The sequence below is a fragment of the Danio aesculapii genome, chromosome 21 (genome assembly GCF_903798145.1).
Source record: "Danio aesculapii chromosome 21, fDanAes4.1, whole genome shotgun sequence".
Taxonomy (NCBI): domain Eukaryota; kingdom Metazoa; phylum Chordata; class Actinopteri; order Cypriniformes; family Danionidae; genus Danio; species Danio aesculapii.
The window spans coordinates 8,574,331-8,590,231 of NC_079455.1; the positions used below are offsets into that span (position 1 = coordinate 8,574,331).

General features: G+C 33.5%; 1 protein-coding gene across 1 annotated transcript in view; it reads left to right on the forward strand.

Annotated features, from left to right (window-relative positions):
• The window catches only part of gemin5 (gem (nuclear organelle) associated protein 5), a 50,464-nt gene that overhangs the window by 14,752 nt on the left and 19,811 nt on the right, over window positions 1-15,901 (forward strand). Inside the window, exons 10-20 of the mRNA XM_056446870.1 lie at window positions 1,560-1,642; window positions 2,002-2,138; window positions 2,530-2,603; window positions 3,666-3,847; window positions 3,962-4,101; window positions 9,383-9,554; window positions 11,785-12,003; window positions 12,132-12,248; window positions 13,729-13,851; window positions 15,330-15,425; window positions 15,511-15,648. Coding sequence (XP_056302845.1) covers window positions 1,560-1,642; window positions 2,002-2,138; window positions 2,530-2,603; window positions 3,666-3,847; window positions 3,962-4,101; window positions 9,383-9,554; window positions 11,785-12,003; window positions 12,132-12,248; window positions 13,729-13,851; window positions 15,330-15,425; window positions 15,511-15,648 — 1,481 coding nt within the window. The remainder of the gene's footprint in view (window positions 1-1,559; window positions 1,643-2,001; window positions 2,139-2,529; window positions 2,604-3,665; window positions 3,848-3,961; window positions 4,102-9,382; window positions 9,555-11,784; window positions 12,004-12,131; window positions 12,249-13,728; window positions 13,852-15,329; window positions 15,426-15,510; window positions 15,649-15,901) is intronic.

Below are 15,901 nucleotides of genomic sequence, written 5' to 3' on the forward strand. Positions count from 1 at the left end.
GCATTCCCACCTGCCTTATTTAGTTTGGTTAAAATGTACCAGGGTTCGCTTTTTATAATGTGATTTGTTTGGGCAGCCGCGAAAGCAGCAATCCAGTGTTAATTTTGACAGCAAATTTTGATTTAGTTTTTTTAATTTGTTTTAGTCATATTTTAGTTTTCTGAATAATTTTAGTTTTAGTCTAGTTATAGTCGACTCAATTTCATAAGATTTTAGAATTCTAGAATGAACAGGTTCAAGCCATTAAATCTTTGTAAGTGCTTAAAATAGTTTAAGTCCACTTTGCAATGTCAGTTTAAAGCAAGCTTTACTGTTGTGGTTGGTGTTAACTTACAGTACATAGTGCTCAGCTATAGCACTGGGTAAATAAGTAAGGAGATATGACTGGCAAATGATAATGTGTTATCTTGTAAAATATGCACTCAGTCCCATGGCTCTGTGAACTCGCAAAGAGGAATTGTAAAGCAAAAATGTACGAAAAAAAAAAACAGTTAATCAAATTTTTGTCAGAGGAAACTAGTTCGTCATTTTATTCTATCGCTTAGGCTCTATTTGCCCTGCTCTCCAAACAAATAAGGAATTATGCATTTCATCAACTGGTCTCTGAACACAATTGACATCATCTTCTCAACAAGAAGTCAGGGTTCAGGGGAACCCACCTGGTGGGAGAAGTGGTGCGTCGTGTGCTTGGATGCTCTGTCCCTGGAGGATATTGAAGATATCTACCTATTCGGAACTTTGATAACAGGGTTTTTGTTGGTGGGCTTAGGCAGGGCCCTGGGGTATCGACTATTGATAAAAGCGGTCAGTGCAGCTCAAAACCCCACCAAGTTGGCCGGCTGGATTGAAACGGTGGTGAGCAGAGCTGTTGTTACTCAGACCGTGGCCTTAGACCGCAAATTGGAAAACATTGAGGAGAAACTAGCAGCATGGCAACGTGATTTGGACAGACCTGGAGACCAATGACAGATATTAGATATCTGCAAAATTGGCAGATATTGACCCAAATTGAAAACCATTTCTTCTCTTTCGGCTTCCCTGTGACTCTCCTACCAGACAGCATCGGCTGGAGACAAATAACTTCCCCCGGAGAACATGATAGCGAGACGCTCTGAATTCCTGCTTCCTGTTTCAAGGACCCATGAGACTCTACAGGCTTACACACACACACTCGCACAGCTACAGATGTAAAAGTGTATGTGACAAATAAAGGTTTTTCATCATCATCATCAACAGATCGTCCCACTCATGTTGTGTTCCTATTGGCCTGATTTTTGCCAGGATTTCACACTCACTGCATTTACATGAGTACAATGAAATTAATGTGTTTGATGCTCATGTTGTGTTATTTTCACATACTGAATATTTATTATTAAGCTACGTCTTGGTATATCCAGATTTTCTTTCTGTGGCACCTTTAAAATGCAAGACTGTCATCACAGAAAAAATGTCTATACAATATTCATAGTGTTAGAATGACTGAGGTCAGAAGAGTTAAATTAACGTTTTCAGATGTTTATTTAAATAATAAATTGACACTTCATTCTTTTTATCCACAGACCTCCTCAAATCTCAAGCACTTACCACCGCAGGACTGTCTATTCCCTTTCATGGGGTCCTCCTGTGCCGCCTATGTCTTTTGGTAAGTTAATTCATGAAACACACGCACACATTTTCACACACACCCACACGATCCGGTAAACATTGAACTTGGAGTGCTGCCAAAAACTATTCATCAGCAATAAATGATGCCCGACTCTGAACAAAACGCTTACTTTCCCTCTCTAGAGCTGTTGCATAATCAAGTAATGAAAACGTAATTTCGCCAGCCGCCGCTGCTGATGAATGAGACCTACATCACCATATCCATCTCAAATGCTCCGGGGGGTGGAGATAATTGCTTTTGTTTGTTCAGAGGGATTTGCTGAAGTATAAGCAATAATGCTAGTGATTCTGGCATTAATAATTATTTGTGTACTTGCGTGTGTGTGTGTGTCTCAGGTGGAGCAGGAGACAAACCGGCCTACAGTTTGTACAGTTGTGCTGGAGAAGGAGTTATTTTTCAGCACGACCCCTGGAAACTGTCTGGGGAGGCCAGTAACATTGACAAACTCATCCGAGACACCAACAACATCAAAGTATGAGGAAATATCGCTTGCTTGTATGCTTTGTTAATGTATTTGGCTTTGCTAGATCAAAAACTCTTCAGAAACAGCAGAATGTTTTCCAGCTTTACAAGTACATTTCCAATAAATCGGAATTGGCCCGAATGTGATATTGTTGGTTTTGACCATATTTGGAAGGGTCATGAATATTAATGTGCTTTATTCTGAAACTTCAGCAGCTCATGATGCTCTCAATTTCACAAAATGAAAGTTAAACTAATTAGAGATGCAACTAAATAGACTAAATTGGGATTGATTAAATACATTAAGTATATGCCATTTTCAATATAAGGGTCCCACATGCATTGTACGTATAAAACGAGCTTAGAAATGTTCATCTCAATAATGTTTTTGTGTGGTTCAGCATAAGATGCCCCCACACACAGACCTCAGCTGGAAGCCAGACGGCAGCATTTTGGCCATTGGAAATGAAGATGGGTAATGTTTTCATTTTAAAATTGTATTAAAATGTTATTGGTGTCATTTTTTTTCCCTAGATTTTGTGACACTACAATGAGGTTGAATTTGATAACATTAGTTATAAATTGAGTAATATTAATTTGTGGATCGATATATTAATAGTTTAGATTAATATACATTTTAAAAATATATTAGTGGTCTCACAATTCTATTTTTTGATCTGTTTAAAATTTAGGCTACAGTATTATAAATGTGATGTGTGTGTATTTATATTATTTAAAACAAATCTGTAATTGACGTAAATACTTTCCAGCAAAGATGTATTAAAATGATCAAAATGAACTGTAAAGACATTCATAATTGTTGTTATTTGGTTCCTAATAAACAATTAAGCAGCACAACCGACTATAAAGTTGATATTAATGAATGTTTTTATTTTATTTTATTTTTTTGGGCTTTTTTGGCTTTATTAGATAGGACAGTAATGAGACAGGAAGCGAAGTTGGAGAGAGAGAGGGGGGTAGGGTTAGGAAATGTCCTCGAGCCAGGATTTGAACTCTGAACTCTGAATACTGCACCATATGTCAGTGTGCTAACCACTAGGCTATTGCGCCAACTATAATTGCCTCACAGTAGTAAAATGCACTTTAAATTATGATAAGCCGAAATTGTATTTTTAATTTTAATAATTGTAATAACTATTTATACATTAATATTAGCGTATACTCTAAAATTATCAAGTAATTGCAGCCTTCATAACTATAAGAGACTTGTTTTCTCCTAAATATATATATTTATTTTAAAATAATTATTTTTTATTGTTTTTTGTTAGTTTTTTTTGTCATCTGTGCCATTGTTATTCTTCATTTCTTTATCATTCCAGAATAAATAGCACAATAAATTGTGCACAATAAGATTTAAGCTCTATTTTGATTCTATGTTGTATTTAAATATGATATACTGTATATCATATGCATGATTTAAATGATTAAAAATGCAAAAGGTGGTATTACGAATCAAATAAAGCTGTATATTACAGGTTATATTAATCATCTAGTCTATCTGGCTTCTTTGTTGTAGGTCCATAGAGGTATTGAAGGCTCCAATGCTGAAGCTCTTATGTACGGTGCAGCAGCATCATAAGATTATTAATTCACTGCGCTGGCACCATCAGCACTCATCTCAGAATGAGCTGCAGTATCTGCTGGCATCAGGCTCCAGTAACGCCATAATCTACATCCATGATCTCAGAAGTGCCATAGGTAAGAACTAACTTCTCTGACTTGTTTGATTGACCTTGTTATCAATATTAGGCATACCAAAACTACATATATTGTGCACAGTGTTGTCTTCTGATTGGGTGTTTTCGTTTACAGAAAACCCATCAGAAAGTCTAGTTTCGGTGACTGAACCTTTCAGGACTCTCTCTGGTCACACCAACAAAATCACCGGTTTAGCCTGGAGCCCCCATCATGATGGCCGTCTGGTGACAGTTTGTTATGATGGAACCGCTCAGGTAAGTTTTTTTTTTTCTGAAAGTGGGTACAGAATATTGCCAAAAAGGGGCTTTCACACTGAACTTTTTTTTAATAGTTCCTAGAACTATTAGTGTAAATACTCACTTTTTGTGTTTTTGTGTTTATTTGATTATTAAAAAATGTATCGCGTGAATACAGGGCTGGGTGATTTAATCGAATTGAAATCGCAACCACTATTGAGCAAAGGTGTGCGATATTTGTAATAAATCTCCACCAAAGACTAGAGCAGGGCTATTCAATTAGTTTGTCATGGGGGCCAGTTCATGAAAAGCATTCCAAATGAGGGGCCGTAGAGATATGACTTGCAATATAAGTGATGACACAACAGCATATAAGAGCCCAAATGCTGTATTTGTGCTCGTAAAAACACCCATGTTGACTTTTTTCTACATTAAAACGTTAATATGTGGTATTTTGAAGCTACATAACATCACTGCATTGTACAATGTGGCTTTTTTTACATGCATATCCAAATGTTGTATTCCGAGGCACAAAATCAGTGCATTGCTGAAGTAGGCTTCTTCTACATTCAGACACATTCATATGTTATGTTTTAAACTGCATAACAATTAGGGATGCAACGATTATAGATTTTGGTTGTACAATTATAGTGTGAAGAATAATCATGGTTTCATGGTTATCACCATTATTATGCATTTATTAAATTCAAAACACTACTAGTTTAGAAAATCACAAGAAAACTGCTTATATTTTAAAGTGTTGTTTATTGCTGCTCAGTTCCCAAATACAGCACAAAATATTAATAAAAACAAACAACAGTCCATTTTTCTCTTTGGACTTAAAATAAATGAAAAAAGTTTTTGATTTAAACGAGTGATAATTTTACAATGAAAATAAATGACAGAACAATGAATAAATAAATAAAAATAATAAATAAATTTGTCTAATGTTAATTTAAGCTATATATTAACTAAGAACTTAAATTAACTGTTGTTATTATCTGCTTTTGTACCTATCTAATCATTTTAATAATTTGTAATAATTTGTCTAACGTATCTTTTGTTTACATTACACTAAAAACCCATGCACAACTCTCACCACTACAGAGTGTGAGAATTTCTACTGTGTGCGCCTGGAGGGTGCGAGTGCGTCGGTCCGCTTGCGAGCCATGAGCGCACCTCTCCCAATATGCGCACGTCTCTGTATGTATGTCAACGGCAATATGTCAACGGCTTGCTGCTATAGTTAATCCAGTGTGCGTGCATATTGGCAAAACATTTAGTTGCAGCAGCTTTTTTTTCGTGCAACAGAAATGCGGCATTGGGAAGCCTTTAATGAATTAAAGCGCGGTTAATAGTGAAATCCGCTAATCGTTGCATCTCTATTATCGATATCAGTGCATTGTACAAAAGGCCTTTTCTACAAAAACATCCAAATGTTTTCGGCTGCTTGCGCCACTCACCTAATGTCAGGTGACTCACTCTCTGCGCAGCCTTTAACTGCAGCTCGTGCTGTATTGAACAGACGAACATCACTTCATAACTATAGTGACCGTTTTTTGACTGAACTAAATTTATTTTTGATGTCTTGGTCACACTATTTGGAGAGCCGAAACAAATTGCCTCGGGGGCTGGGTTCGGCCCACGGGCCAACAATTGAATAGCCCTGGACTAGAGGGTGCTCTCTCGCCCACAAACCTGTCCCAATATGCACAAAAAAAGCCCAGGAAATTTCCTGGACAAAATAGCGTTTGCTGAATAAACAGAAGATTTAACTGCTTTCGTTGATTCTGCGTGACTAATAAACTCATGACTGTGGAATCATCTTACAGAAGGATTTATTTTAAACACTTGACTGTAGTTTTGAGGTGGTTTTGGAGTAAAAGCATGTTATTATATATTTTAATTTCATGTTCAGCTTTTACTAAAGCTGTAGTTCATTGAGAAACACAAACAGCTGTCATTATCGGAGAGCGATTATCTCGATGTCATTATTGACTGAGTAAAACAAATTTGAATTTAAACAGATTTTTTAGCATAGCTTATCAGTGTACTACGACTCCATCTAAATGCACGTGCTGAATGATTACTAGAACCTGTTTCACTGACAAAATACGCATGGAAGTCACCGTGATTAAACCTTATGTGAAGGCAGTTTTTGTTTAGCGCTAATCATCTGAAATGTCTTGTATAACTTTAAGAGTTTCCTCTAGGATTTTTTCCAGCTCTGGCAGCAGGCCTTTTACACAAATCTACCATCTACCTGCGCAGAAGTGCGATTTAGTGTGTTTATGTAACAAGTATGCCTCTAACATTTATTAGATTTGCTAGGAATAATTATGAATGTCTCCAATAGACCTACAGAGCAGCATTAATGCGTCCTGAAGTAAAGTGAAATAGCTATAAACTATTAATGGCTATAAAAAGCAAGATAAAGTCATTGTATGCAGAGCCATAGACCTTTATCTATGAATAAAGTATAATTATAGAAACTGTGTTCATCATAACTGAAAGCTACGTCGTGTTTGCTGGCCTCCCGCATCACGCACCTGTGAGTCATTCAGTCAGCATGTCACCTTAAAGGGTTAAACAACAACGCACAGCAGTACTGCGACTACAGAAAAGTTCACGCTGTTATAATTCACTTACCTTTTAATACGTTTTGGTGGGATTATAATCCGCTATTTAAAAAAAAACAACAACTGAATGTTTTGAATGAGAAGCTTTAATGTAGCCGTGGCAGGATGAATTTTTGTGTGGCGCCCCACCATGGAAGAATGAATGTAGCGGAAACCTTGACTTTTGTTAATTATAAACCTTTTGTAATTTATATTATGACTGATTAAAAATAACAGTGATGCTGGCACAGTTTTAAAAGAAGGTTGGATTGTAAGTTTGCACCCCAGGAACTGGGAATGATTTTAGTTCTAGGAACACCATTTGTCCCTAACTTTTTGAACTAACTTTGACCCTGTCCATACAAACACAGATTTTTCTACATGGTTTGGCCATTTGTCCGCATGAAAAATGCAATATCAGGTGACTAAACCAAAGGTTTCTGAAAATTCTGGCCATGGTGATGCTTTTCAGAATCTCTGTGTACAGGGTACACACAAACTGTGAACAATAGACGAATTACCAACCTACGTCACACGGGTCTCGGTTGCAAAAAAAGACCAGCTACAATGGCAAACATGTCATGTTGTGCAGTAGGATGCCAAATTCAAAATTCCAAAAATAGAAAACTAAACATTTACCATACACCACACCACTTTAAAGCCAACTGCAGATGTCTTTGGCTAAAAGGGAGCTGAATGAAGTGACAACCTAATTATAAATGCTGGACTCTGCAGTTCTCATGTTATATCAGGTAAGTTCACGCCATGCTGAATCATACACATTACTCGTTTTTGATTGCAGCAATGATTTTAGCAAAAACAGTTAAATATGGTTAATTAAACTGCGGACACTGAATGCTCAAAATGAAACGTGAAAGTGTAAGTTATTAAGGTAAAATTGCTTTTATAATTACACATTCATTCAGTGACAACTTGTGACACACTCCTTGTATTGTTTACCACGGCACTTGGGTCTGAAATAACCTGCTTTATATAACTTTGACAGTGAACAGTGTTTTACTTTGATAGTCATTGGCTGCTAATATTATTTCGCTATTTAGAGTTTGCAAATAATACTTTTATGAAATTATATTATTAAGGAGACAGCCCGAAAGTGTGAATATAAAACCAACTTTACGTCTATGTGTAAGTTCACATACCCTGCCGTACAGGTGTAGTTCGCTGTCAGAATGCAGTTGTTTTGCTTGTCGATGATTACCCAGGCCTTGTACAGTTCTGTCTTTTTTCCTTGTATTTGGCTAGGCAGAACCTCGGTTTTTAGCACTACATAATGTTGAATCCTTTATACAATCATTGGTTGAATCTGGTAATCATGGACCATTATTTTTTGCACATGACCACACAAAACAACATTGTTGGCATCCAAAGACTTGTAGGCCTTTAACTTCTCTTTTGTAAAATCACCTGGAGCTTCAATGAGATGCTTGGTCATTTCGTCTTATTCAATATTCATTGGGAGGGTTTTATCGCAAATGGACCTGTCCGATATACGCCGCTCACTTTAACATAAAATTTTTTGGTATCACTGTGCTTATCACTGGGTGACAAGCTGTTATAATACGCTGAAAGCATTATATAAATTATATATATATAATATGTAATCAATACTTATTGTAATTGTATAATTAAAACTTATTTCTAAGACAACAACAAACTCTGTACTGCATCAGTTGTCATTCCCTCGCTGTAAATACTAGTGCTCCCAGTTTTTTTCTGCCACCTCTCTGCACGCGCAATGTTTACAAACATGGTAATTCATCTGTACAATCAGATTATTTCTTGCCTCTTGACATCAGCATGTGAGCTGTTTCTCCTTTTTGAATAGCCTACATGACTGGATTCACACCAAATGCAATTAAGGCAATTCTGCATGTTAGCGTATTTTGGTATTCTACATGTCGCTTGTACCATGAGCTGGAAATCCACCCATGTTCTCGCGATTGCATTGACTTGTCTGCAATGTACTTGCACACATACTTACTTACTTACTTCTGCATTTGGTGTGAACCCAGTATAAAAGGCTTTTATCGCCACCTGTTGGTTCAGCATGCCCTTAACTTGGATTACAGTGCATTTTTGTTTTCTTGTGTACAAAGATTTGTTTAAAAAAACGAAGGCAGGCAAACTTCATTGACTCTGATTGGGGGGGTGTGACTGCCATACAAAACTGTATTTTAAAGTTTTAATTTACGTTCATGTTATTTCTGTGACATTCGCATTTCATTTTACGGTTTTAATCTTAAAACTTATGAATATATATATCACTATTAAGCACAAAGCACGACATACAATTATAACAGTTTCAATCACATTGACCTACATGCTCCAGTTGTTGATATATATATATATATATATATATATATATATATATATATATATATATATATATATATATATATATATATATATATATATATATATATATTATATATATTTTTTTTAATTTATTTATTATTTTTTTCTTATTTATTTATTTTTTTTATTTGCTTGATGTCGCTGTTGGCCAGCTGACAGTACTTCTCAGGAAATAGGCCTCACGGCTAGTTTCGATAACTGTTGGTGTTGTATTATTATGCTAATAAAGTTTCATTGTTTAATTACCCTTTACATCTGAACTGGTTCTCTTATTATATAATAATGATTTGGAATATTTTCCACAGGTGTGGGATGTGCTGAAAGAGGAGCCGGTGTGTAACTACAGGGGTCACTCTGGTCGTCTGCTGTGTGTTCAGTGGTCTGCTGTTCACCCTGACCTGATCTGGACCGGCGGAGATGACTTCACCCTTCAGGAATGGGACGTTTCCAAGCAGGAACACATCACACCTCCCAAGAGTATGTATAGCAGCATTCATTGAATTTTTAATTCACTGAGTGAATATTTTGAACCAAACTTTGCTAAATATAATTTATAATGTGTCTCCTTAGGTTGGGTATCATTAGGGATAGGAGATGTGGACCTAAAATTGTATTACTAGGAATGTAACGATTCACTCAGCACAAAGTTCACTACGATTTGCGATAATCTCTCAAATCATGCAAAATTTAACCATATTCCTGATCTGATTGAGAAAGCAAGGACGAAAGCACAGTATCATATGCCTGTTTAACCAGATACCTATTTTCTTGCGTAATCCGACAATAATTTGTATATAATAAAAAAGCAGGAGAAGTTTCACAGCCTTGTGGACAGCCTGTAATATAAAAATATAAAATTAAGGTTTTATATTAAATTAATATGAATTGAGTTATAAACCAATTCACCCCTTACAGTTATCATGAAGTCAATTATTAGCTATATACATCAAAAAAAAATTGCCAGGCTGTTAACATCTTTGTTTCTGCTGTAATGTTGGCTATTTTAACATTGGAGTCAATAGAAATTAACTCTGTTTTGCAGCCAGCCCCCGAGTGGTCAGTCTATAAATTGCAGTTTCAGTCACTTTCATATTAGCTTCAAGAGAGAGAGTGGGGGGTTGCCGCTTGATGCAGACTCATAGGAAAAAAAGAGAAAAAGAGGGCTGGGATCACAATCTCGTTTGAATTTAAAGCAATAGTCACCAAAACGGCACAATTTGGATCAAAGCCTACAAGGGACAGTTTCAAAAAGTTATAAACATTTTGTGGGGTATTTTGAGCTGAAATGTCAAAAACGCACTCCAGGGACATCAGAGACTTATTTTACAAGTTGTAAAAAGTGGCATAATAAATCCCAAAAAAAACCCTTAACTGTCCCTTAACTTTTTTTGAACAGACATGAAAATGAAATGTTCAATCTAAGTCACTGCCGATCTTCAACACCTATATTTAAGCTTGGTCTCATTTGAAAGAAGACACTTGTCGGATTGTAGTTAAAATGACAAAAAGTTCAGTAAAATATAAAGTTATGTGCCTTTATAATTTCATGAAAATAATAAAACAATAAATGTGTAGTTTATTATATTACATAAGACATGTATTTTACAAAACCTGTTTTAGCCCAAATTTGACTGAAAATCAAAGCTAAATGTTGGAACAGTTCATATTCCAAATTTAAAGTTAATATCTCAAAAACGAGCTTTCAGTTAGATTTTGTTTGGCTGCAGTACCAAACATGACCACCAGATGACATTAAGTTTGATGTTCACACTGGTGATGGTATCAGGACGAACTACAGGATATGAACCATATTTGTTCATACTTTTGACAATATCTGTGAAGTAGGCATCAAATTCCAATGTAGTATGGGCGGTTTGGTGACATTTGATTTGAATTTAGCCTCTTAAAAACATTTTACATGTGGATTAGCAAAGTAAAGTGCTTTACAACTCTGATTAGTATCCTTGTTGCAAATTAATAAATAACTGTTGCTCAGTAATATCTATCAAAAATCAATCACCAGATTTGGAAACTAGATATGTTAAGCTTTCAAATGATATATTGCTTTTTGTTTAGACTATAATATTATGGTTTAAACATGTAACCGCATATGGCCTCACAGGTCGAAGGGTGACCGTAAATGTTTTTTTTATCTATTACTCTTCCTATATAATAAAAGAAAAGAAAACAACAACAGTATAATAATTATTCAGAATACATTTAGACCTTTTCACCAATATATCGTTATTATGATTCAAATATGATTTAATTGCTATATAGTGAAGTAAACACAAGCGAGAGGTCTCTGGTTCAAATCCCGGACGAGCCCCCAATTATGTTACAGCCACAGCCATAACACAAATGAGGGAAACCGAAAATGGTTCTGTCAAGGGGAATTTATTCAAATTAACAACATAATGACAACAAAGCATGGGAGGAATTGACAAATAATAAGTTAAACATAAAGTGGGAGCACATCTCCATATCTGGATGGGCGCTCAAGTCTGCTTAATTAAAAAAACACGTAATAAAAAACTCTAGAGGGCAACAAATAACGAAAATAAATAACTAAATACATGTACTACTATCAGGATGGTGACAGTTAAAGGTTAAAGTGTAATCTGCAATTCATCAGACAGCTGTCGTGTGGAAAGATATGCTAAAAATGTCATAATCTGTATGCATACTTCAATGTTTTCCTCAACAGGTAAGAAACGCACGGAGATGGAGAAAAAGCGAGCGCCGCAGAAAAAGCCCAAGAAGAAAAAGAAGGTGCCAGGAAAGGGTGGGATGAAGGCGGAGGAAAGTGAAATGCCTTTAGGTGACGAAGTGAAAGGAGCAGCAGGCAGCGGAGCAGAAGAAGGCCAATCGGACAATGAGGAGGAGGAAGAAGAGAAAGAAAACACAGACGCTCCATCCGTCACGGGTAACGCTTTCATCACTCGCTGTCTCTTCAGCTTCCTCTCGCTTTTGTGCTTCCAGCGCAGCCTTTGAAATATCACTCTGCTTGTGTGGGTGTGGAGTGATGAATAACCTTTATCACGGGGGTCACAGACAGGTCCAGAGACAGCAGTGTGGACACACGTGCCAGCGATAGACTGCACAACGGAGAGAAGTTCAGCCATGCTGTTAAAAGAGAGGTCAAAGAGGAGAAGAAAAGAGACAAAATAGGTGTGTATTTTTCCTAAGAGCATTTTATTTATTTTTTTGTTTGTTTTTGAAAACACAAGAGCTCAGATTCTAAAATATGTGGGTAGATCATACAAAGAAGTGATTATCAAATGCTTCTAAATGGATTGTGACCAAACTATTATTTATTATGCAATAATAATTGTTGCTAGTTGACACATTTTTTTGGAAACTGTAATTTTAGATATTGTTAGAGTTATATTATTGTTACTACTACTACTACTACTACTACTACTACTACTACTACTACTACTACTAATAATAATAATAATAATAATAATAATTGTTATTATTATTATTATTATTAATATATTAATTAATATTTGTTTATTTATTAACAGTCAAATGAAATTGTTAATTGAAAGTAAACGATTAAATGAGCAGCTAAGTAAATAAGTAAAGAGTTAAGTAAGAAAATAATTGAATTTATGTAAATAAATAAGCAAATATCAAAATAGATATTAATAAATATCTGTTTAATTGGGTAATTAATTAAATAAGTAAATAATTAAGGATGTAAATAGGTAAATGAATAAATTCTTATATGAATAGATTTAATTATTTGTTTACTTAATTATTTGCATAATTAAATATTTACACATTTAAGCTGACTTGTTGAAATTGTAATAAATGTGTAGTAATTAAGTAAATAATTTAGCAAATGGTTAAAGAAATGGAAATAGATAAGTACATAATTATAGATTATCATAAATAGTAAATATTTACATTTTAAGTAATAAATATAATTGGACAAATATTTAAATAATTCAGTAAATAAATGAGCAAAAAAATGTAATCAATATAAAAAATAGTAATCAAATAAATAAATGGATAATTAAGTAAATAATGAAAAAGCAAATAAGTGAATAGGTAAATAATTACTTTACTAAATTTTTTTTATTTTTTATATTTATAATTACTATATTTTACAGTGAATGTAAAAGTATATAAATATGTAAATTAACAAATGCTTATATAAGCACATATATAATTATTTAATTGCTTAATTATTGTAATTTTAATTTTCACTTATTGCTATGTAGTTATTTACTTAAACCTCTAAGTAAATTTTAAAAAATAACTTCATAAATTATTTGAATCATTACTATTTTCAATTGTCTATCATACATATTATTGACTTATTTACCTGATTACTTATTTAATTATTTGCCCAATTTTATTTAATTATGTATTTACATGATAAATAAATGAAATTAGTAATAAATCAAATATGTAATAAAATAATAAATAAACTAAATAAAGGGACAATTAAGTAAATAAATAATTAGACAAGTAAAAAAGTTAGTCAGTAAATAGTAAGCAAGTATATAAATAGCAGTTTGTTATTACTGATACTGCAGCTCTTTAGAGAACTGTTTCAATGTTTTCAGTTTCTCAAAGCATGCTTGCATTTGAATATCATTTTCACTCTCATGATCTTCCCTCTACTGTTGGTTTGTAGATTTGTCTTTAAAAAAGAGGAAGCCGCGCTCTATTCTGCCTCTCAGCACTTCGATGGATCACCGACCCAAAGATGAGCTCCAGCAGGACTGCCTGACTCTCGCTGCTGTGAGACACTCTCACGGTAAGAAAAATCAGCTGGTAAACATAAATAAATGGCAAATAGTAAATAATTAAATAAAGAGTAGGAAAATAAATAATCAAGCATTAGTGTCAATTAGGTATAAAATACATGTTGGATCATTTATATTTTTGAAATAAATAATAAGTAAATAAATAGAAAGTAAATAAATAAACTGTTCATTCATTCATTTTCTTTTCGGATTAGTCCCTTTATTAATCTGGGGTCACCACAGCGGAATGAACCGCCAACTTATCCAGCATATGTTTTACGCAGAGGATGCCCTTCCAGCTGCAACCCATCACTGGGAAACATCCATACACACTCGTACACTACAGACAATTTAGCTTACCCAGTTCACCTACACAGCATGTCTTAATAGTAAATAAATTAATAAATAAATAGTAAATTGAATCATGAGTAAATAAATAAAATAAATAAATAGTAAGTAAACGAATAAATAATTAAACAGTAAGTAAATAAATAAATAAATAAACAGTCAGTAAATAAATAAATAAATAAATAAATAAATAATTAAACAGTAAGTAAATAAATAAATAAATAAATAAACAGTAAGTAAATAAATAGTAAGTAAATTAAATAAATATTAAGCAAATGAAATGAATAGTAAGTAAATAAAATAATAGTAAATAGTAAATAAATAAAAAGTAAATTAATCAATAAATAGTAAATAAATAAATAAATAAATAGATAAATAAACAATAAGTAAATAGATGAATAAATAGTAAGTAAATAAATAGATGAATAAATAGTAAGTAAATAAATAAATAGTAAGTAAATAAATAAATAGATGAATAAATAGCAAGTAAATAAATAAATAGTAAGTAAATAAATAAATAGATGAATAAATAGCAAGTAAATAAATAAATAGTAAGTAAATAAATAGTAAATAAATAAACAGTAAGTAAATAAATAAATATTAAATAAATAGATAAGCAAGCATTGCAGTGTCAATTATGTATAAAATACATGTTGGATCATTTATATTTTTGAAATGAATAATAAGTAAAAAATATATAGTAAGTAAATAATAATTAAATAAATATTAAGTAAATCAATCAATCAATAAATAGTAAGTAAAAAATAAATAGTAAATAAATAAATAAACAGTAAATAAATAAACTACGCAAATCAATAAATAGTAAGTAAATAAATTAATTAAATAAATTATAAATAAATAAATAGTAAGCAAATAAGTAAATATATAAATAGATAAGGAAGTATTACAGTGTCAATTAAGTATAAAATACATGTTTATCATTTTGAAATAACCCATGTAAAACATAAACATGTGCATCAACAGCGACAGAATTAAAATCCCTGTGTGAACTCTCCCTTTAAATATGTCTTATTTGTAATCTCGTCTTGTCTGGAACATCTAAATAAGGAATTTGATGTTTTAAAATACCGTTTTAAATTGACTAAACAGGAAAAAAAAGTGTATTTTCTGTGATCCTCAGGGCGAAGCGGGACTTGTGTTCCAGGAGCTGGAGATCACATTCAGCTCGGCCTCTTCACAGACAGAGATGCTCTCTACAGGATGATGCAGGAGGAGGGTGAGTGAAGATGAGCTGATGTTATGAAGATCTACGTTGATGTCTTCATAAAGTCTCTTATGTGTGATTGTGTGCTTTTAAACAGAGGAGAGTCACGTGGAAGCTGCTCATTATGACTCGGTGCTGTATCTGAGACTGTGGAGAGGAGACCTGATTGGAGCCCTAAATCTGGCCATGGAGAAAGGAGAACTGACCGATCATCTGCTCGGTTTAGCTCCAATGGGTAAGACATTTACCAGCGCTACAAATCCTGGGAAATTTATCCAAATAACATTATAAAGTAGGCACCGGTAGACCAGTAGTTAATGCGCCGACTTAAAGCTTAAAGCCGACTTAAAATTGCTTAAGGTGTTTCGAGTTTGATTCCAGGCTCATGGACTTTTAACGATATATATATATATATATATATATATATATATATATATATATATATATATATGTATGTATGTATATACATATACATACACAAACATATA